The sequence below is a fragment of the Puntigrus tetrazona genome, chromosome 24 (assembly GCF_018831695.1).
Source record: "Puntigrus tetrazona isolate hp1 chromosome 24, ASM1883169v1, whole genome shotgun sequence".
Taxonomy (NCBI): Eukaryota; Metazoa; Chordata; class Actinopteri; order Cypriniformes; family Cyprinidae; genus Puntigrus; species Puntigrus tetrazona.
This window is the reverse complement of record NC_056722.1, coordinates 7,198,008-7,221,047: the sequence shown is the minus strand read 5'-3', so window position 1 is coordinate 7,221,047 and position 23,040 is coordinate 7,198,008. Positions and strand designations below refer to the sequence as shown.

Here is a 23,040-nt window from a genome sequence, read left to right as displayed (position 1 = left end):
AAAATATAAAGCTTGCTAATGGTGTTTCAAATATGATTGCACTCAGAGTGGAAATTGCCAGAGCAACCTTGTATGGTTATGGTATACTTTCTCAGCTTTTATCTCTACCTCTTTCATTTGGTTATTATGGCTAGTATTACAGTACACAATAATTTCATCAAAATACTGGATACTCATTAATGTGATTGTTAGGAATCTGTGTCTCTCAGAACAGCCTAATTAGCGGTGCTAATGAAAGCGGACACGCTAAATCCATCAATGTTAATCATAATTGCCGTTTATGAAAGCGTGTGGCGTGGTCTCCTGCATTGCACCCATTCAAAATTGATTAGCATCTAAAAATATGTCTCAAAGATTAAGCATGATGCTTAAGACCTCTGCAATTGTGGCCACTGGGGCTGGGTTGGAGTAATTTACTTTCATGGAATTGAAAAGTATTGAACCGCTTGACATGTCCACACCCTTCGCCAGCCCTACACCACATGCACTCTGTGCCACCCATTATTAAATGGCGCTGCTCTAATCACTTGGGTTTAGGGATGAAGGATGAAGGGTGGATGTTTAGATAGACACATCTGTCACTGGGGAACATCAGACATTATTTGCACCTGTTTTTAAATTATTTTCTTTTCTTTCTGAATTTGGGAACAGATCAGGAGACAAAATCTACTTGAGGTCAACAGCATACTGGCATTATGTAAAAAGTGCTTTCACACCCTAAATTAATATCTCATTTTTCTTTGCATAAACCATGCTGTATTCTTTCAGGACAAAAAAGAATGACGTTCTCAGCAGAACCAGTTCCAACCAGTCAAAAGATATAGTAAAAAATAAACAAAAGCGCCACTAAGCCGTTTCTCAGTTATCATAAAACTCAGGGCTAACTTCATAGCCATAGCCTCAAGTCATAGTCCCTCCCTCTACACGCTGCAACAGTCGCATGTAAGCTAATAACTCCATCAGGGAGTGTTTTCATTCTCTGTACTGTTGTAACGGACTCTGGTCCCAACCCCAGCTCCTTTTTTTCGTCTCTCTCACCAACATTTTGAGTGACAGCAGTGAGGTTATTATCGTTCCAAACGCAGCTAGCGGCTGCAGGAGCCCATTACAGTAGGCTTGGTTAACGCTTGTCACATACTATGGAGAGCGGTAGACAGTTATGGTGAGCGAGCTGCTACCTTGTCCCCTAAAGGCTTGAGGTGTTAAAATAGAAAAAAATTTTGCTTCCTTCGTGGAAATGTTAACCTTGTTCAGCATGGGCGTCTATGTGACAGTTTGTTGGTGTTTTTTTGCACATCATGTTTGGGTCAGAGTCCCTCAACAGCTTTACTTGTTTACATTTTCTTGAGGACACCAATGACTTGTATATCCTCTCAGCCATCTCCATCTCAAAGGATGAGATAAGAAAAGAGTGATTGTTTTGAAAAGGGCACATCGAACCTAATCTTTTCCTATGGTGATGGATAAAGTATTCTGCTCTATTGTAGACCATGCCGGAGATTGGCGTCATCTCGGTCATATTTTGTTTCTGTGAGTGCTTAGGGGGGTGTTGCAAACAGACACTATCAAACCCTGAGTCTGTGATAAATTATTAGCTGGTGGTTGATTGTTTTAACCCCAGGCGTGCAAATAACAGCTACCCTTCCCATCTGACCGTTCTGGATTGCGTAGGCATTACTATCCCCACGGACAGGCTTGTCTGTTAACATTGCAAGGCAGCAAAGCGAAGGTCTCTGAGAATTAAATTCATCCTTTTTGTTTTAATTTCCCCTTTGGATTGGCAGGCTATTTTCACCACTATTATGGTTGAAAGTGTGTGTGTGTGTGTGTGTGTGTGTGTGTGTGTGTGTGTGTAAAGGGGCCTTAGAGACTTTACGAAGGTTCACAATCCCTAACAACAGTCCAGTGGTATAAGCCAAAAGATTTGGAACAGTTGAAGAGGGCAAAGATAGACAGAGAGAGGAGGGGAATGCATTAAAAACAATCTGTTCGCTGTCTCTTCTGGGGTCGTAAAATAAAGCAGGCGGAAACCGGGAGGAGCAAGGATGTGGTATAAGACCTGGGGCAGGTGAAGAGGTGTCTGGTCTGAGAAATTGGGACTCTATACTTGATGAGAATGCTTTACACCTCTATTCTTGGCTTCAGGGTCCAAACTCCATTTTAAAATCAGTCCCTGCTGTTTTTTCTTGATCTGTTAATGGCGAATTCCATTTCGCAGTTTCAGACCCCCGCAAGTTCCCAGAGAAATAGATTAGCAAATACTGTTCTACACAGACCTCTCTGAGAAAGTCTTTCTCTAAATGTAAAATGGCCTCTGCAGTCAATCCCATAATGCCCTGCAGATGATTAGCAGGGCCATGTTGGCACTTCAGATCAACTGAGCTCGTGGAATGGAATGAAACTGTGCAGAGTTTGTGCAGAGTAGTCTTTAAAAACAGAAATAAGAATGTGGCTAGAATGCTAAAAGATTTATTTTTTCGTGAGCAGCACTGGCCTTGAGGCGACTACTGCAGTTCCATCTGCATCTTATTCTAATACCTCCCACTCCAGCTTTACAAGGTCCATCTGTGTTAGGGAACAAGTGCCGTGCCTGACTAAAAAATGCCATAAACAAGATTTCCGAAGGTGCTAAGACTTTATGTGCAGGCAGGAGAAGCCTGCTGTTTTTCAAAGCCGCAGCGAAAAGGATGAGGAGAGCTTGTAGTACAGTATAATGTTACCTCCGCTGTGACTACGGTTGTGCAACGGTGACTGTGATTCTGTGACAGACTGCTGAAATCCGATAACACACCTTTGATTCTCACGGCACCACTGAGGAGGAAACGACTTCTTAAACCCCAAATCTTTGGCTGGATAACGCTTGCATCAATTTTTCAAAGGTCTGGTCACGCTTGGGTTTACCTAGGTAGGATTTAAAGTAGAGAGAAAGTCTGTGCTTGTGTGTGCGTCTCTCTAGGTGGAGGTATCATTCAGCAAGCCATAAGAGCAGGGATAAATTACCAGCTGAAAGAGGAAGGAGAGAGCAGAACAGACAGATCTGAACAAGACTGATGCTCTCCATCTCGAGCTCGGATGCTACTGTCAAAGATCTTCACACATTACTGCACTAAAGCATCTTCCCAAGCTTTATTCAGAGCAATTTCTGATTTACAACAAAGTGCACTCGCTTTTCAGAGTGAATTTGGTTAGGATTTTACAGCAACAGGGCTCACATCTGTCTGTGATGGCGATGAGTTTTAGTCAAGTACGACATGTTGCTGAAGCAGTTTACATCCTTATCAAACAAATATGAGCCAAACCTTACCGTAGCAATAATGTAGGCCCAAAATCAAAAGGGAAGTTTTAATCCCAGTCTTAACCCATCCCAAACAAAGGTCACGTCACCTTAAGTCTTTTCGGTACACAAGTGCACTCTTACGTAATTCGTCATTCCATATATTGACCGTTGGGTAATGTTAGGATTAGTGTAGTCTCAGCAAAGGGCCACAACTTCTTTTTATGGCTGTGAATAGAGTGTAATGAAACCTATCACAAATGGGAGGAAATGCATCATTTGAGGACTTAATGTCCTATCACCATCAGATTATTGTTTTAGAGTTAGAGAATAAGATTCTCAACCAACAATGATTTACTTCTGGGTTTTAGTGATCGGACGAGTCGATCCGTTTATGTTTTATATTTGAGGAGAAAGGATGTTGCTCCAAGAACATGTTTAGACTTGAATACCAGGGTCTATGTCCACAGTGCACCAAAATGCCATTGATGATCAGCATAACCGTCACTCTGAGCTTTTCTTCTCTTCTCTTGCCCTCTTATCTTGACAAAACAGTCTCTCAGAGCATCATTTGACCTAACTTAAGTAAGTCAAGCTCACCAGAATGCTAGGTAAGCCAGAATGATGACAGAAAACAAAAAAAGTCTTTGGGAGAGTTAATGACTGCTTTTTATGGCCACTGTGCCGTAAAGGCAGCGAGTAAAAGCATAAGTGCATTGGCTGGATTCCTGAGTAAATGTACCATGATGGGGCTGAAGGTAGACTGAGGTCTCCTGCTCAGACTGATAAAGGAGAAGAGGAGAACAGAGCTTGTTTGTGTGGGTGCAGGAGCGCTGTTTCCACAGCTGGCCTTAAGAGGAAGAGGGCAGGGAATGAAAAACAGAACAGCGTGCAAAAAAATGGCACCAAGCACAAAACAGTAGACCCAAGCCAAATAGAGTGAGGTCATAGCAAACGTCATGTGAGCAGCGCTGCCTGAAAAGAGCAGAGGTTCTGTTTATGTGTTTGCACATGGTTTTATTTGTATTATGTTGATATTTGGGTTACTGGCAAATTAAAAAAGGCAAAATCATGTGCTAACCTTTTCCATGAGGATAAAAAATTAGCTTTTTCTTTACTTTATAGCAAACAGCCATAGGGGTCTACACAATTTAAGAATTTGCACTTTTGCGCTTGATTTCTAAGTTCAAACATTTACAGTAAGTTTTCACAGATTGTTTAGACTTTCGTTACCTGTCACTTTAAATGCATTTTCAGTCTATACGTAACGCCACGGCAGCGGCACTCTCTTCTGCTGTGACTGATGGAGTTCTAGGCCTCTTCCATCAGGCCAGCCAAGCGGAGAGACACGGGTGAAGTCATCTCTACATTACCGCCCCCTCAGGGGACCCAATTTCAGAGAGCGGCGCGCTTCTCATATTCCGTCCCTTCCATTCGCACACATACGGTATCATGCCAGCCCCAACGGTGTGAAACAAACCGACCTTTATATCACTGAATGCACAGTATGTGACGCGCCCAATTTTAACGCCTCCCCAAACCCCCTGGACACACTAACACACAGACACACATTCTGCTGTCTGAGATACCTTTGTTACATTTTCACACATTTCCTCCCTTAATGTGTGGCAGGTGGAATAGACCGTTTTCTTGAGCTGAGAGGCTTCTGTTGCATATCTAGAGTACTGTGTACATTAATGATATGTGTATATCAGTATTTTAATACCCCTCTCAAGATAATGAAATGATATTATGCACTAAGATTTTGGTTATGCTCTCCTAATAAGCTTAGAGAAACCAAACTGCGATTCTTTGAAAAGAAGTAGAACGTTCTACTCCCCATGATGCTTTGCTCTCCTTTCCTCCCATCGTTCCCACAGTTATGAGTGTCAGGGGTGATTAAACGCCATGGAAACAAGACCCTGCTGTCAATCATATTCCATGCTGAGCCTTCCCCCAATTGAAATTCAGCATTATTATATCAGTATATGCAGCGTATTGTCCAAACAGACTTAAAACAGTGGAGAATTCACATCAGCTTTAGTTTTTCATCCCATCTCGCTGTCTAGCTGAGGCAGGACCACCCACCCACTCTCGTCTTGCATTACAGACACAATATTAGCACGCGTATGTGTGTGTGCACGTGGGTTTTTGTGTGTGCACGTGCTGTCGTTTGTGCAACAGTCTTCCAAACTGTCGCCGACTCAATTATGTGGCGGCACAAGCCAATAGCTTTAGGGTTGAAATTCTATTTTGAGGAGAACTGGAGCGTGCATGTGTGTGTGTGTGTGTGTGTGTGTGTATGAAGGCGACACCTGTTTCTTCTCACACTATAGCTGTTGTTCCACTCACAAACTGTCAAACCGACAATAGAAAGAGTATCATCATCTTCTGTCATTCATATGCAGCAGTTTGTCTGCCCCTTATTAGCTCTATAACAGGCACACCTCACGATTCATTACTCATCATTAGAGTGCAGAAGAAAAAAATAGGGCACTTTTGTGGATGTATGTAAGTGTCACTGTGCTAGTATTATGTGAATTTTGCATCATCTCATTAATATTCATGAGCCAGGCTAGTAAGGTTTACAGTGTGTCCCCTTGGCAATTGATATGTGCGCGTCCTTACTTCCATGTTTTTATCATTTTATTAGGGCAAATTACAGACAAAGCTGGTAAATAACTCCCAGCAGTGTTATTCTGGGAAAAAAAAATGTGCTGGAAACAGTAATTTTTACATGTGTTCGTTTGTAATATGTTGACATTATATAATAGCTTTCAGAACCTTTTCATTGACACAAACCGAATGAATTGCTCAGTAAAGGTTTAGCTGAGCTAATCTTTGTGTTTGTCTCTGTCTGCAGATATGACTATGTGGAAGTGAGAGATGGAGTGGATGAGAGCGGGCAGCTGGTCGGGAAGTACTGTGGGAAGATCGCTCCCTCTCCTGTGGTCTCCTCTGGGAACCAGCTCTTCATCAAGTTTGTGTCTGACTACGAGACTCATGGCGCTGGCTTCTCCATCCGCTACGAGATCTTCAAAACGGGTGAGTAGAAAGAAAAAGAAAGTGATAGGTGAATGTCAGCTGCAACAGCCCCGCAGTGGATTTTAGAGCCATGACTATCGTTTTATAATAAGAAGGATACGTGCAAGGTAGGAATTTACTGTAGGAGAGCGCAACAGCCATATAAGGAGAGGTATAAGCGAGGGAGAGCACTTTCTCTTTGTCGGTCCCGGTGGGAGAGCTGCTGGAGGAGAGAAGATCGGTTGATAACGTGGACTTGTAGACCTTCAGGGTCTCTCGTTCTGGCATTGTCTGGCCTACAGAGACACACACAGACACACACTCAGGGACCGTTAGTCTTATCTGGAGATGTCACGGCAATAAGCAGAAATTTCCTGTTGTTCAGATCTGTTTCCTGTGTTTGAGGTAGGGCTAAAGAAAGCGAGAGAGAAAGCGTGTTTGTGTAACCTCGGACAGGTGCAGCACACAAATACTGACCCTGGGCTACCCCGAGTCTGACCTCAGGATGAGATGGATGGTCCAGGGGGGTTATTTTGATCTTTATTGTCCGTTTGTGTATAGTCGTTCCCATAGAAAGGAAAAACCGCAAAGGAGATCTCCTTAATATCTCAAATTCTTGACAGCAATGAGACGATATGGTGAGAGACTTATACAGAAATGTCAGTATTATCAAAAACTGTGTTAAAACGCATACCAAATACGGTAATATTGCCAACTATTATTCAGTTTTTTTATGTGAATTTCAGCTGAACTTTCAGCTTCATACATTACTACATCATTACTGCTGAATTAAGTGAAAACTGACCCCATGCATTTGAATGTTAGTTTATGTAATACATTATATTTATTCATATCAATAGTTTAAGCAAAAACAGATCATTCCATTGGTAAATATGCTCACAAATCATGTTTGTGTGTGTGTTTTGTGTTAGTTAGCTGTATTTTTTTCTACCTAATCAAAATAACAGATTGATTAAAATCAATTGAAATGCATGAAACATGATTTCTATATATACTCTATAGATAACTATATATATATATATATATATATATATATATATATCTGCCTTTGCAAATGATCTCTTTACATATTAACATTTTAATTTATATTTTTATTATTTATATTACTTTCACAAGACAAGGTTGATATTTCACAGAACTCCTATCTATAAAAGAGCAACCCCGGAGCAATAGCCGTTCCTCTGGGTTTCCATCCCCTCTGTTGCACCTCCACACACTTTGGCTCATCAATAACATCAATAAGTCTCCCACAGTATTCCATTATCTCAGTGCTGGTTTTCTTAAACTCATCTTCTTGATGTGTCTGATTGGAAATAAGGTTCCTCTGGAGAGCGCAAAAACGTCTGAAACATATCGACTCTGTGCAGTCCAGGGGTCGAGCAGACGCTCTCGGCCGGGCTGGGTGTGTTCCTCCAGAAAACACTCTCCGTTTATCAGCATGGGTGGGCCACGGGATCCCGTGTGAACAACAAATACTCTTGTTTGCTGCCCAAGACGTGGGAATTTGCTGCGACTACACAAACTAAGCACAGCGTACGTCAGCCTGATCAATTAAAGACAGAAAAGGACAGCGAGAAGGCAATGGAAGGAATGTGAAAAAGCAATAGGAAGAGTGACGGATGGTGAATAAAGAGAGAAACCGATCTGAAAGCCTTGTAGACACCATCTGATCTGCGTGTTTATGACATACGAGTAAAAGTAATGATTACACACAGGTGCCGGAACAGGTGTGCAGGTATTCAAATGTGGGATGATTATAAGAATGTAACACCGTTTAAAATGAGATTATACTCATTTCAAGCTGCTGCTGCTACATTTGGAGAGGTAAGCTGTGGATTAGAGCGGGTTTCACACACATCCGCAGCGTGTGGGCTGAATTGCTAGAAGCAGCAGTACAGCAGAATGTCTAATTAAAGGTACACGGTGTATTTTGTGAGTTTTGCAGCACTCTCAGATGGCGAAGGCTGATTTCAGAAAAGGCATCTTTGACTTCAGCTGCTTGTATATGTTTTTAAAGCAATTAGCCACGAGAGACAATACGTTACAGTGATTTTACTCTGCTTTGTCCTTGAGAACACCACTTAACTGCGGTTAAATCACTTTAAAATGTGTATTGAGTGGCTTACAGCTTTCATAAAATGCCAGCCACTGCAATATGACAAAAAAAAAAATAGCATTCACTATAAACAATATTCTCGGCAAACAATGTAGCTCATTAGATAGATAGATAGATAGATAGATAGATAGATAGATAGATAGATAGATAGATAGATAGGCAATAAGGACGGAAAAACTAAGAGAGCTAATGTGAAAACGACAAGAGAAAGAGTGAATAAACAGAACACAAAAGGAGAGAAGAATCTATTCAGGAAAAAAGTGTGAAGGTGACAAAGAAAGTGAGGGAGAGAAGATGAGGTGAAGAGAGGGCGAGAAAGCCTGGAAGCTACACACACACACACACACACTCACACACACATGCACAGGAAAGATAAGAGATGAGAATCTCTCCACCGCAGCTATCTATGAATGCAATCAAGCCTGACCCAAGCACTAACCCACACTGGACAGCGCGGATATCTAACGAAGAGCTGTCCTCAGGGGGCTTTCAGACCGCTACGGTTTCACAGACACCATGTTCTTTCTCTCAGAGTTCCCTTACACCATCCTTAACAAGGGGCTTTTAGATGATTTTTAGAAACTTGCGTATCCCATCCGTAAAGAAGAGGAGTCTGTAGTTATCATGTCATCCTGCCTTGCCGTGGCATCCCCGAAATGGCCTTTCTTAGGGTTGAAGGAGACATGCGTTTTTAGTTAACAGCTCTGCAATTTTCAGAGCCACATCAAGTGAGAAGAGAGGCTGATGTTTCGCAAGTGGGGTGGAAGGCGTGGGTGTGGGACAGAAGGATGGAGAAGTCATTTATCCCTGCTCCGAGTCAAGAAGGAGGGGACTGTGGAGCCTGTTTCCACCTCGGAGTAAAAAAAACTAAAGTTACTGTGAGAATAAATAGGAAATTACACATAAATATTAATAAACATAAATAAATATCATTGCATTTACCTTGTGAAAACCGGCTTCCGTACGGGATGCACCGCTGATAGAAAGATGTATGTGGCAACTGTAGGAAAGAAAGATTTTATTGATGTTTTGAAACAGATCTAGGCCTTTCTCTTTTCAAGTAAACAGGAACCCAGGTTTGTTTTTATTGAATTGGTTCTCGCAACACTTTCAGAGTGGCTTTAATAGTCTACATATCTTTAGTTTTATATGAAACTGTCACGTCTTTGGATCCTTTGTTGTTGTTTTTGTCTTGTGCCATGTGCTCTGTGTCTCTGTCTCTGTTAATTGTGTCATTGTCTTCACCTGTGTCTAGTTAATTTAGTGATTACCCTTGTGTATTTAAGTCCTGTGTGTATGTATTCAGATCCGACCGTTGAGGTTAATACGTGTGGTTTCTGATCTGCCTGCCTGCATATTATTGTTTTGTCCATTTGAAGAGGATTAAAACTGTTTAAGTTTATTTATTTTAATCGAGTGCTCCTTCACGCTAAATCTGAATCTGGCACATATCATATTGGCTCAAAAATCAAATATCCAGTCAGTAGCGATAAAATATTTGCATTTGAATGTAATGTATACTTTAACATAGGATAAAAACACATTTGCTGAAGTAACCATGCCACTTTATCTTGTTTCCACAAGTCTTTGAGCACTTTTATTGTGACTTGTGCAAGTTTACCGCATCGAAAAAGTTGTATTAGTTTACAAATCATGCACTATGTTAAGTGTTTTCGGTTCGTAACGCAGGTTATCGATTAATAAAAATGTATTTATGTGAGACACAATGCTGTGTGTGTAATTTAAATTACAAATGCATTTTGTTTTACTGCTACTGGTGTTTATTTCAGTTAGAAACTACATAGAATTGTGTGTATAAAGTATATATATATATAGCTTTTGTAGTGCTACATTTAAAATAAAATTATTTAGAGGCACATTTTTCCAATGAAGTCGTGTGTAATTAAATAGTTGCATAGCTGTTACCAGTGAACTGCCTTAAAGTCATGCCAAAAGTCTGCATCATCGCCGCTAACTCCTGTCTAGCCAGGCCATTCATCATTGAGATGTTATCTGAACGTCTTTACGATGGCACCTGTGTCAACACAGTAGGACAAGGATTGCGTGAGGAGGGCAGCTTGTTCATTGTGTCCAGCTTAGTTATCTTTTACAAGTTTGGTTGCTTTTTACAGACCAGTGGCATAGGTCACATCTGGCACGGCAAGCAAGTCATTCTACGAGCCCGTCTTCTAAATAAACCCCCCTACATTAACGCTCGGAGCTAATGAAACCCAAGGCAGAAACTGTCTTTCTGTGCATTGCCCATTCTCGTTCTCAAGGGGAACCATCAGCGGTGCTGGCTGGCTAAATGATGTGTCAGCAACTGTAGATTGTGAGTGTGTGTGTGTGTGTTCAGGGTAACCCCACAGCTGTGACTCCAGATTAATATTTGTTGGAAAGTGTGGCCAAATTTTGCTTCTCAAACTCTCATCGCGCCCATTAACCTGTCTTAGCATAGCCACGGGGGTAAACGGCAAGGAAAGGTGTGTGTAGGTGTGTGTCCAGATTAATTATTCCGCCTGCAGATATATGGAATATAAACAACAGCGATTAGCTCACTAGACCCAGAACACCTCCAGCTATTTCATTTCAGCTTCAGCTTTACACAAACTTCGTCGTATGCCAAGGGATCTGGTAATATAGATCTCGTGGCGTTAACATAGCTGCGTCAGCTCAGGTTTTCAGTACTGTGTGCGGTGTAGCTCACAAACTACAAAAAATATTAGCATTACCTTTAGATAAATAAACAAGAATGGATACATATACGTGTATTTTAGTTTATTGCAGTATTTTTTTAAATTAATAAAAAATTATTAATCAATTTATTGTGTGCTTTTGACATTTTTAGTAGTGTTAGTTTATTTGCCATATTTTCATTTAGATTTTATAAACATTTTTATGAGGGTTTTAGTACATTTAGTGTCAAAACATATATTAAAACTTTAGTTTCAAAGGCAACATTTAAATGTCTTTCATACATGTGACTGTAGACTGTGACATTTTTCTGAAATTGAGATGTATACATCATCTAAAAGCTGAAAAATAAGCTTAAATAAGTTTTGTTATAATATGACAATATTTGGCTGAAATACAACCATTTGAAAATCTAATATTTGAGGCTAAAACTCACCTTTAAAGTCCAAATTATGTTCTTAGCAATGTGTATTACTAATAAACATGTAAGTTTGTATTGTAAATAAAATTGCGGCTTCATTTAGAATAACATAAACGGTAATCTACTGTAGTTTTAATTTACAAAAACAACACTGATTCAAATATAATGTCTAAAACGGAGGGATAGAGCTTAAGCGATGCCTGGTTTTGATTATGGCAGAGCTAACGATAAAAGGTTTGTTTCTAAATGACAGCAATATATACATGACTGAGGTCTCATGGGAAGAACGTACCAACAGTAAAGTTAATCTCAACAGAACATGAGGATTAAATATATGACACATTGCTATGTTTGTTTGCACTAAGGGGAGACCTGCAAGCCATCATTTTAACAAGCATTGCCTCTGGCCTGTTAAATAAACAGCGTATTCCACAGAGGCGAAGCCTTTAGCCACTTCACCGCATTGAAAAGATAAGCCCTATGTATATACGCTAGTGCGGAAAAGCAAAGTAAATCGTCCAAAAGCTAGCCGTTTATGTCAGAATTAGCGCTTAGCTGCAATGAATCAAGCCTGTGTGTTTTTTCAATACCACTTCACTACTCTCTCATAAATTCTGGTGTTTAAGTGTAAATTTAGTTCAGAGCGACTTGAAAGTATTTGTGGCTGTGAGCGGGAAGAAACCGAGAGAGAAAGCTGGATGGCTCTCACAAAGCTTTATTTGTTTGGCTTGAGTTTACAGACTCCCAAGCTCCCTCCCGTTTCTCATCTCAGTTTTCCTCCGTCTTTCACTTGTAAATTTTTTTTTTTCCCAACTACTTGCAAATAACTGCAGAAACAAACCAAGAGACATGGGAATGTGGAGATTTTAAGCATTTGCGGTTAGCGACAATAGCGACATGTCTCTGACTCCGTGTGAGACACGCATAATCACAAACACACACACACAGACACAAACCCTAGAATCCCACCGCAATCTGTAAACAGCAGTGAAGCATTACAAAGCCAGTCACAGTCAAGAGCCTCGAAGCTACACAGTTAGTGGACCAACAATTCTCTATTATATTTCACACTCCATATTCAAGTCATCCACTGAGAGGCTCTAAAACTAAAAGTGCGCCAAAAACACGTTGTAAACAATACTTAATATACAAAGTTTTGCATTAGTATTCAATGGGATGACCTTCAAGTGTCAGATAACTAGTGTTTTGACAGTTTTGCAAAATGTTGCTCCACCTAAACTGAAATAACTGAACAAGAAGACCAAGCAGGCGTACCCGCTATAGCGCCCCTTTGTGGCAAAGCTTTCAATGCAACATTGAAACGAATTCTGACACATTTCGGGAACTCAACGCTTTCGCTTTCACGTTCTTGCTTTGAGTATGTTCTGGGTTGTTTTGCTAAAAAGATAATGTTATAGCATGCACTTTATAAATAGAGTGAGAATCGGTGCAGAGGAAATGTGCTCTTATCTTGCGAAAGGAAAATGCAATTCCTTCTTGCCCGTGGAACAGCCACAGAATTTTCCCCTCTGTCAGAAGATTATCTTAAGAATAGTCTAGAATTGAGTGTGTCTATCTGCTGTTGCTGGAGCGTATGCAGCTTTCAAAAACTAAAGATGAAAGTTGAAAGTTTTTGGCTCCATCATCAAATCGTTCCTTTGAATTTCTTTATAAGCCTGCCTATAAAGTCTAGTAACTTTTTATTTTAACTTGGAAAGTTTCGGATACCCTGATTGCAGACATTCATTCAGCTGACAGCTTTCAACCATAAACCCCAAAGTGTCTGTGCAATTACCTTGTCCTGTTTGTGTGACACCTCCTAATGTGTAATTGTTGACACCCTAGGTTTCAGTAGGCTAGAATGGAGGCCTTTAGGGTTTGAGAAGGCCACATTCACTGACTGTAACAGCTTTATGAATAAGAAATTTTATATTAAATGTCTAGAAGTGTAAAGCTATGTGAAAGGACTAAAAGTGTGGAATTTATGTCCTGCTGTTTAAAAAGCAACCAAGTAGTGCACTAAATGTCAACTCACTTTAGCGTCAAATTCCCGTGCTGGTCATTTTCTTTAGAGCACAGGAAAAAAATGGAAAAGACATAAAAAGAAAGATAAAAAGAAGCAGTTAACAGGTTTTCTGATGGCATTAAATTATGCACCTAAGGTTCCAAAATAACACAAAATGCTCTTCATCATTCCCTTAAAAAATACAAAAAAAATACTTTCCATCCTTTGCAGTGTTGTTTGATTTAAAAAGCAGTAGTTCACCTAAAAAGTATCATTTACATTCCATTGTGTCAAAAACCATATAGCTTTCTTTCTTTCACAGAACAAAATAGGAGACGTGTAGTAGAATGTCTAAGCTGATCTCTTACATATAAGAATAAAATGGTTTTCAATGAACAATGAGTTTAGAAATTTAAATCTGTGGCTTCAGAAGATGATTTAGAACAGAAGTGGTCATCCTGGTCCCCATCCAGTTTTTATGAAAAAAGAGGAGTTTGAGAATTCCTCAAGTCTCTCCCTTTTGTCTTCCTCTTAAAGAAGTAAGTAATATGGGTTTGGTTTTCATCCCTCTTCTAGTTCATGATCTTTAAACTTTTGCACCCGCAGCAATAACCAGAAGATTCCACACTACATTAGGTGCAGTGTTCACGTAATGTTGACATTTCAGTGTTGATGATCCAGAGGTGATCCTATATGCATCCGTCTGTGACAAGAGCATATTTAGTGTTAGAGCTCTGAGCCTATTCATCACACGACAGCTTTAGCCGGGCGAACGTCGTGTAAGTGCAAAGTAGTGATGTATGTGTGAACTCCAACAACACACTGCATCAACAATCTAGTCCACCAGGGAGTTCAGGGTAAATGTTGTGACTTGCTGATATAAAAGTGTGCGCTTGCATTTCTAAAGGGTGGAGAAAGTGAGTTTTTATAAGTATGATGGCCGTATTTTGCCATTTCTTAATTGTGTTGTTTTAAGCACCAACCATACAGCAGAGAGTGCATATGAAACATTTAATAAGTACAGGCTCGTATGCTTGTACTTTCTTGTTGATTTTGTTTCGTCTTCATCATTAGCCCACACACCCCAAGAAATCAGGCAGCAGCCATATCCCGAGCAGGGTGGGCCTCCACCACGGCTCATAAACCATGCAATCAACGAGCAAAACAACACAGACCACCATGTTCTTTCTTCAATGTTTGTTTTTTTCCCCCTACTCCATCTTTCTCAGTGAACAAACAAAAAATCCTAACTTTTTCCTTCCTCTCGGTGCCCACCTCAGGTCAGGAATGCTCCAGGAACTTCACCTCCAGCAGCGGAGTCATCAAGTCGCCGGGTTTCCCAGAGAAGTACCCCAACAACCTGGATTGCACGTTCATGATCTTCGCTCCCAAGATGTCGGAGATCGTTCTGGAGTTCGAGAGCTTTGAGCTGGAGCCAGACAAGCAGCCACCCACTGGAGTGTTCTGCCGCTACGACCGCCTGGAGATCTGGGACGGCTTCCCTGGAGGTGAGTCATTGGAGTGATCTGTTGAATGTTTGAAACAAAAGATAATTTAGTGGATAATGTTTGCACATTGGTTCTTAAACACTCGCACTTCAAAAGACCGGCAACTATAAAACATGACATGACATCAAATAACAAGAACGCATACTAGATCTTTACAACATAAAAGAGTTTACATTTTCTAAACAAAAAATGCAAACAACGCCAACACAGTGCACAGGGTGGTTGGGAGGGGATTATTTCCACGCTAACAAAACAATTAGCAAAAATTATACATTTAAAAGCTAGTCACAGCAAGATCCTTAATTTTGTGCCTTATCTACCTTTAAAAAGGGCATATTAGGAACTTAGCGTTGCCTGATTATGACAAAAATCATAATTGTTGATTTACTTAGTTGAGATTATTAATTACGATTAATTCAATTTACATTTAATGATGCTTATACCATTGTTTGAAGCAACTGAAAAAGCCTCAAATGTCAACTATTTATCGGACTGGGTTCTTATTTAAATTGCAAAAAACTGTAAAGATATGCATGGTGTTATTAAAAAATAATTAAAACAATGGAAAAACCCTTAAGATAAAAAATATATATCTTAAGCACTCAGAATAACATAAGTGGACTTTGAATGATTACTGCCTTTTTGAACAGTTGAGTAATTGTGGTGTCCGTAATTGGAATTGCGATTAGAAATTTGATTAACTGTGCAGCCCTACCTTAAGGTACTGCTTATGAACCTTAAATAATGTACAGTGCCATTCCTTTAAGCATACTGCAATCGTACCAGACTAGTGTAACCCTAAAGGAACTATTTTTGCGCATTTTATTTGAGATGGCACCAGTTTTATTTCAAAATCGTAAATCTGATCACATAGAAAAGTAGTATTAGTGGTAGAAAAGTAATTGCAGTATAATACACCGCTGAAGTTCAATACTCAAGAAAGCAGTCTGGAAAATGAAACTAATGGTCAGAGCAGAAGTAATTGGGAGGATCTCATCTTTGGCCTTCTGGAAATGACCTTTAACAGATAAGCCAGATGCTATGACTAAATAACAATGGTGTATGATTGATCTCTAGGGGAGAACAGACGCCTGACCTCGATCCATTTGCTGTGTTTCACAAGCAAAACAAGCCTCTCCTCTGCATGGCTACGAGTCGATGCGATATTTGGACTCGTATTCAAACACTTATATTATTTGAGTATTTGAGGACATGTTACTAAGAGCTCTTTATCCTGTTAGTAGTTCTTCTCTCTGGACAATAGACTGTGGTTTGTCTCGGACAGTTTGGGGTGAGGGACTCTGGAATGTAGACTGTTGTCATAACACCAGAAATATTCTGTTCTCCGAGATAATTACAGTTTTTATTTGTGTGTGTGTGTATTTGAACTGAATATACACACCCAGAAGCCCAACAGGAAGATTACAGCTCAAAGCGGGAAGGAAGTCTGCGAGGACCAGAGGTCTTATTCAGTTTCCACTTCATTATCGACTTTTTTCTGTCTTGACGGAAGAGAGAAGCCGTGAACAAATGACACCTTTGATCTGAGATCGAGCCTTCTGAGCTTTCTCATCAGTTAAATTTTTAAAATTAGTTTCAGCATTCTTCCGAGGACGGGTTGTGAATCTGTTGTCGCAATTATGATGTAAGGAAGTCTGTTTAATAATTGTTTTTGAAAGGTTTCACAAAGTCTTCATTGTGGAATTTGTGGAATTTTCCGGATGGATTTAGAAGGAAATCAGCAGAAAGTCCTGCGCTGTTTGTTTATTTTAAGTTTCCATTATTTTTGTTTTGTGTTCCTTGGCAACAGCAGGCAGGTTAGGAACAAGATAATTATGATTAATGCTGACAGAATTATCATTTCTGGGTGAACCGTTTCTTTTAAAGGTGCTGAAAACGCATGCACAAGAAGTCAGGGGTGTGTAAAACTTTGTGTTTGATGTGTAAAGCCTTTTGTGAATCCAAAACCCATGTAGGCCTGAGGAAAGTGTAGAACCTGGGACCAAGGTTGCATGCTTTATTTTAGACCCAGCAGCCTGTGTTGAAAAATCTACAATAAAAAAAGGTGTCCCACAAGTGCACAGCGACAGAGAAAGAGCCAAGAGGGAGGTTGAAGACAAGACTTTAAAGGGAAGGCCCTGGTGCCTTAGGGCCTCGGTGTAACTCGTCTCTACGGTTCAGACACTAGCTGCATTACCTGTGGAGCCACACCAATCAATAAGTGCATTAGTGTGGAAAGGCTGCAAGGCATGAGACAGAAGCCTCTATGACTTCGAGCCCTTAACCCACCCCTCCATCACCCACTGGCCGCCCACTTTGAAGCAGTCACAGCCTGGCAGAGGTTTATAAAGCCCCCTCCTCCTCCACCACAGCAGACATGCTGGATGGGTTCATGGAGAGGCTCTTTAAAATTTCATAGCCCTGTTGAGTCATGCAGATAATCCGGATGCTTCACCACACCCAGAGCTGTCTCAACACACAAGCGCACACATTTATGCACACTTGGATGCACCTGTTTCTATGAATTCTTATGAAGATTAAGATTCGTGTAAACCCGTAGATCTGTTTTATATAATCACACACACACACACACACACAAAGCTGGCAGATGTGTTTAATCTCCTGGACTGTAATGGGCATCTACTCAAAGAGCCAATCACAGTTACTTCTTAAACCAATATTTCAGTAATCTGTGCTAAATTTTAACATAATCCCAGATCTTTCATGTTTTTCGTGTGATTCTTAGTCAGGGTCAGCACTAAGTCCTTTAACTCGGGTTTTGATTTCATGTATATTTGTGTACCTTGGGTTAATCTTGCTATTTGCATTTTTACGAGGTTGCCTTTATTGAAATCGTGCAAAAAAATGCACACAAATGTGTCATTTCAGTGTAATTTAAGTTTCCAAAGCTCATGCATAATTAATAAGGCTAGCGCTGGGGCCGTTTATAATTGGTTGTCTGTTGCAAAACAACTTGCCTTTACATTCTAGCAAGTTTGCTTAAACCAAAGCTCAAAAGTGTCCTTAACCTGGAAAGACATGTGCATAGAGTATGAAAATCTCTTTTTCAATACAGCTTCAAAGCATTTCCTTCTCAGCTGAATGTACTGCATACCGCTTAATTCACAGCCTTAGTTGTGTTCGGTTCCTTCCTTCTTGTCCCCTCCAACTCCTACACATTTTTTTCTTTTAAAGTGGCTTCTGGGAAGTCACATTAAAGTGGCCCTGAAACGAACAATAAGTGCAGGAATTTATGGTCGCCACTGAAAACAGAAACCCAAGGTCATATACGCGTACAAAACAGACACTGCCCTTTTCATTTCCATCAAGAACAAGGTGCAGAGAGAATGTTTTGTTCAGTCGATGCAGTTATACAAGGTCAACCAATCAAACTGTCCTTGACGTTCACACACTACAGGAGCAGCTGAGATAGAATGGCTTGAATAGTAGATTATTATTATAAATATATATATATATATATATATATAATCGTGTCTTACTTTCCTTTATCTTCTGTTCACAGTTGGTCCTTACATTGGCAGATACTGTGGACAAAATACTCCAGGACGGATCATATCCTACACTGGAATCTTGGCTTTGACAATCAACACAGACAGTGCTATTGCAAAAGAGGGATTCTCAGCTAACTTCACTGTGCTGGAAAGGACAGTCCTGGACGGTAAGTCAATACTGCAGTGTTTGAAGTGCATGAAATAATTCATGAAATGAATACTACATTCACAGGAGATGAAGTCTCCGGTCATATCAGCATCATGGAGGTTGTTTATTGTGCATAACATGTTAAGATCACACAACCAGTCATGTTGTGCGATTTTAAATATTTCAGCATATCAGTCTTGTTAATAAACACAAACTTTAGACAAACTGTTCTTGCAAAAAAAAATGTCAAATTGTTAAGCTGCGAACCATTCAACTTGCACATAAACAGCATCAGTGCTTCGTAACATTTGCAATTTCTATCCGTTTTGAAAGATGGAGGAAGGCAGGCAAAACATAATTACTTTACTTTAGTTAGTATAAGATGAAAATTAATTTGTGAACTTTGATATCATCTTAAAAATCTAGTTCTATAAAATCTCTGTTTAGGACATTATCAGAACATTATTTTGAGAATGTTTTTGGCCAAAGCTATTGAAGCACACCCTGCTGATTGGAGTATAACCCCATATGCATGCAAATTCAACATGATATGACACGGGAAGTTATTAAACTAGCCCACGTCCCGCTCAGCTGTGGCCCTCTTTCATTAAGTGATTGTGTTAAGAGTCATGACCCATCTGCCCTGCTTTATGGGGATTGGTTTACTCTTTTTTTTCCCAACCAGCTCACCCAGAGGGTTCACCTCTTCACCCCAATTTAAGAGATGCTCCAACTAAACATTTAATTTCAGTACACACCACCAACCCTCACCGGCAATCACGCTATGCATTCAAAACTACTCTTTCTTACTCCTCCTCTGTCTGTCTTTCTCACCGTATGTCTATGTCACCTACCCTTGAGAACATTCCTGTTCAACATGACAAGTAGTAGTGCTTGTGATTCGACACAAACGTCCAGAGTAATGCCAGTTTAAGGTGGATACATATTGTATATAGCATAAAGTGCGTATTGTCATTAATGTTGTGAACCGATGTACAATGTTATATTTCAGCTTGAGCTCTCAGAACACATCGAGGTCTGTACTACATCTCTGCCATCCCGGCTCACGCTCAAGAATACATTCGGTGTGTTCTCAGCAGGGGCTTTGCCGAACAGTCGCAGTCTATCAATTATTTATTGGCTCCATAAATTTACATTCTGTGGCAGCTTCTCTCCAGTTCGACATGTTTACCAGTATATTGTGCTTTGCAGGAAGGAAGGAGATCGCCACTGGCAGTAAGTCTTTATGTGAAGGATTTTGTCAGTGAGCCGTCATAGATTTATGGTCTCTGCCGAGTCGGACCGAACAGTGACGGATGCCAGATGTAATCAGACGAGAGATCTGGTTGTTTTCAGTCATTGTTCTAAAGAATGAAAGGGTGGAAAGTGGATAGATGGCTTCAAGAGATAGAGAGATAAAACAGAACAAAAGCGAATGAGTAATGTTAAGATTAAGTTGAGCTGAGGTTTCAAGGGTAAAAGAGAGAAATTCATGAGAAGCACATAAAAGACTCAACAATCGCTTTTAAGTTTAGTTTTAGCACGAGTTGCTAAGCTAATAATAAACACAAAAATACTTAATTAAATTAAAACAAATTAAACTTCAAAATGTGAAAATATTTGCATGTATTTACATTTATATTTATATTCATATAATTTATATTATATATGGATATATTTAATAAATAAGCATAACAATTTTCTTAAATATATACATGCATGCACGTTTATTTAAATATACTTAATAGATATACACAGTTAACATACATATATTATTTGAACAACCCTTTATTTTGTATGCAGTTATTGCATTAGTCATTTTTCAGAATGAATTCTGCGATTGGTTGCATTACAAAGAATAAATACAATCTTGCCTTAAAAGTTGAACATAATACCTTAGACGGTAGCAGTAAATTGCTTTGTCTAGGAAAGCAGAATTGCGCTTACGGCTCAGTGTGAATAAACAAATAAACCTACTGTCTGTCTGTGTAACACGCATGCTTTCTCCATTTGCTTTGTGTGTTTAGGCCTGTATGTTTGGCCAGTGTTGTTTGTGTATGTGCGTATCTGACCTGCTTTCCCTGTTATATTAGGTAACATGAGCTCGCCCTGTTTCAACATGCATTTCCTTACATTTAAAACTGTGTTTGTTTAGAGTCTCCGACCTGTTGTAAATAAATTAGCATGTCTCCCACCTCAACCTTAACACTTTCCCATCCTTCACTGTCTCAGAGTCCTAAATTCTGTGCCGAAGCGTCTGGAAAAAGACCCTTGGGGGTCAAAGTGTGAACTTTGCTTGTCTCAGACACACGGCCGGCATGTCTCGAGATGACTGCCCCATAACGTTCCAAAACAATCAGCAGTGCCCTTTTCCTGGGTGGCACGGCATGAGGAGTGATATACAACCTGCTCTCGTTGCATCTGAAAACACAGACATGCTAGAGGCATCTCTGACTTTACATTCCTCTAAATGCTGACGCTGGGGAAATGGCCTTCCTGTGTGCCATTTAATGGTGCACCTTCAGGAGGCACTTCTTTTGTGAACCTCAAGACTTCTCGCTGCTGGACTTAAGAGCTTAAACTGAATGTTTTATGAATAAAGGTTTGCATCTTAATGTGGTACACTTCCCACAGTGCTTCCATTAAACTGTGGGAAAGAAAAGTGCATATGATTTATTCTGGTGCTAAGAGATGGAAAACTACAGTACTTTGCCACAGAGTGGCCCATTCCCGAGAGTAAGGTCTTAGTTTGGGTCGTGATCTGATGTATTCTTTATTTAGATTGTAAAATGACATTTTAACAACTCCCCCGCCCCTTTTTTTCTCTGTGCTTGATTTCCTCAGACTTTGACTGCACCGAGCCTTTGGGTATGGAAACTGGGGAAATCCATTCCGACCAAATCATGGCCTCATCCCAGTACAACCCCAGCTGGTCACCGGAACGATCTAGACTCAACAACCCCGAGAATGGTTGGACCCCTGCAGAGGACTCGAACAAAGAATGGATTCAGGTACTGTAGTATTCACAAATTATACTGAAGATATATATATATATATATATATATATATATATATATATATATATATATATATATATATATATATATATATATTCTATAATGAATGAGTAATATAGGAGGGATTTGTCCTTGGCAGAGAATAGAAACCTCTGTAAAATATAGAATAGAGAAGTCGAGTCTACAGACAAAAAGTTTCAAACTCCCTCATGCTTTTATGATTTTTGAGTTGGGAACTTGCTCTAGCTGATTTCGACTCGATCAGGCAGCCTTTTGCCACGAGCTCTCTTTCGAAGCCTAGCAGCAACATCTGTTGAATTTTGCCCTTTGGTTGAAAGCCATGGAATGTTAAAACCCAAATGTACTGGTTCGCTCTGGCCCCAATGAGTCTTCCTGGCCAACAGATGCTTGTAACCTTAACAAAGACTGTCTATGAGATGCATCTGGGTGTATCTAACATGATCTTAATGTATGAGAGACAAAAAGAAACCAGAAACTCATTCTAAGGAATGTGGCCACACACAAGGACAGTGGCATGGACAACAGATTATTTGCGCTTGTCTTTTTTTAGTTGCATATATCTGTGAAAAACTCTTGGCAAGGGTCATTGTGTTGATTACACAAACACTGCAGCACCTCTGCTAGCCTTTTCTTACTCTAAGGGGCTTTTCTGTGACCCAAACCTCAAGGGTACCCTCAAAACCCAGACTTGTTTTATAATCTTTGTCTGACTGTAAAAGTTTGGGCCAGAGAGACTCCTCAGGAGGCTAATAACAGTCGTGACCCACAGCCAAGTAAATGCTAGGGGAGGTCTGTTAAGCAGATTTTCCTTATTGCTATCAAAATATTGTCTGTGTTCTAAACCAGAAACTAATTGAATTAGAGGACAGTGCCTCAACTTAGCAGAGAAGAGAAACCATGTTGTTTAATTCTTCATTTCAATGTAAACGCATTTCCTGAGGAAACAGGGGACAAGTTCTCCCCCAATGGCTACAAGTTCTGCTCCATATTTTAGGAAGAAATACCACAAGTACAGCCCTAAGGATACAATGTGGAGTCTGACCGAGTTGAGGATTGTAACTGTTGGCAATTTTTCGAGTGCTTTTGATCGTAGTATTTCAAAGTTCTCCTTTGTTTAGATGGACTCTTTATGCTTATAGATTACCAGTCCCTGTCAATACGGTATTGATCGGGACTGTTGTACAGAGCACAATGAACTATCCTAACACTCTGCCAGGATGTTCTTTGAGAAGCAGTCAATAATTAGCCTCTACTCATTTTACAGGCCGTCACTTTAAGT

The 23,040-nt window shown here is 40.0% G+C and overlaps 1 protein-coding gene across 4 annotated transcripts in view; it reads left to right on the top strand.

The window, feature by feature from the left end:
- nrp1a (neuropilin 1a) overlaps nucleotides 1–23,040 on the top strand; it is a 60,744-nt gene that overhangs the window by 11,214 nt on the left and 26,490 nt on the right. For all 4 annotated transcript variants that reach the window (XM_043226231.1, XM_043226230.1, XM_043226233.1 and 1 more), the window contains exons 3-6: nucleotides 6,138–6,319; nucleotides 14,836–15,063; nucleotides 18,587–18,742; nucleotides 21,568–21,734. In XM_043226231.1, coding sequence (XP_043082166.1) covers nucleotides 6,138–6,319; nucleotides 14,836–15,063; nucleotides 18,587–18,742; nucleotides 21,568–21,734 — 733 coding nt within the window. The remainder of the gene's footprint in view (nucleotides 1–6,137; nucleotides 6,320–14,835; nucleotides 15,064–18,586; nucleotides 18,743–21,567; nucleotides 21,735–23,040) is intronic.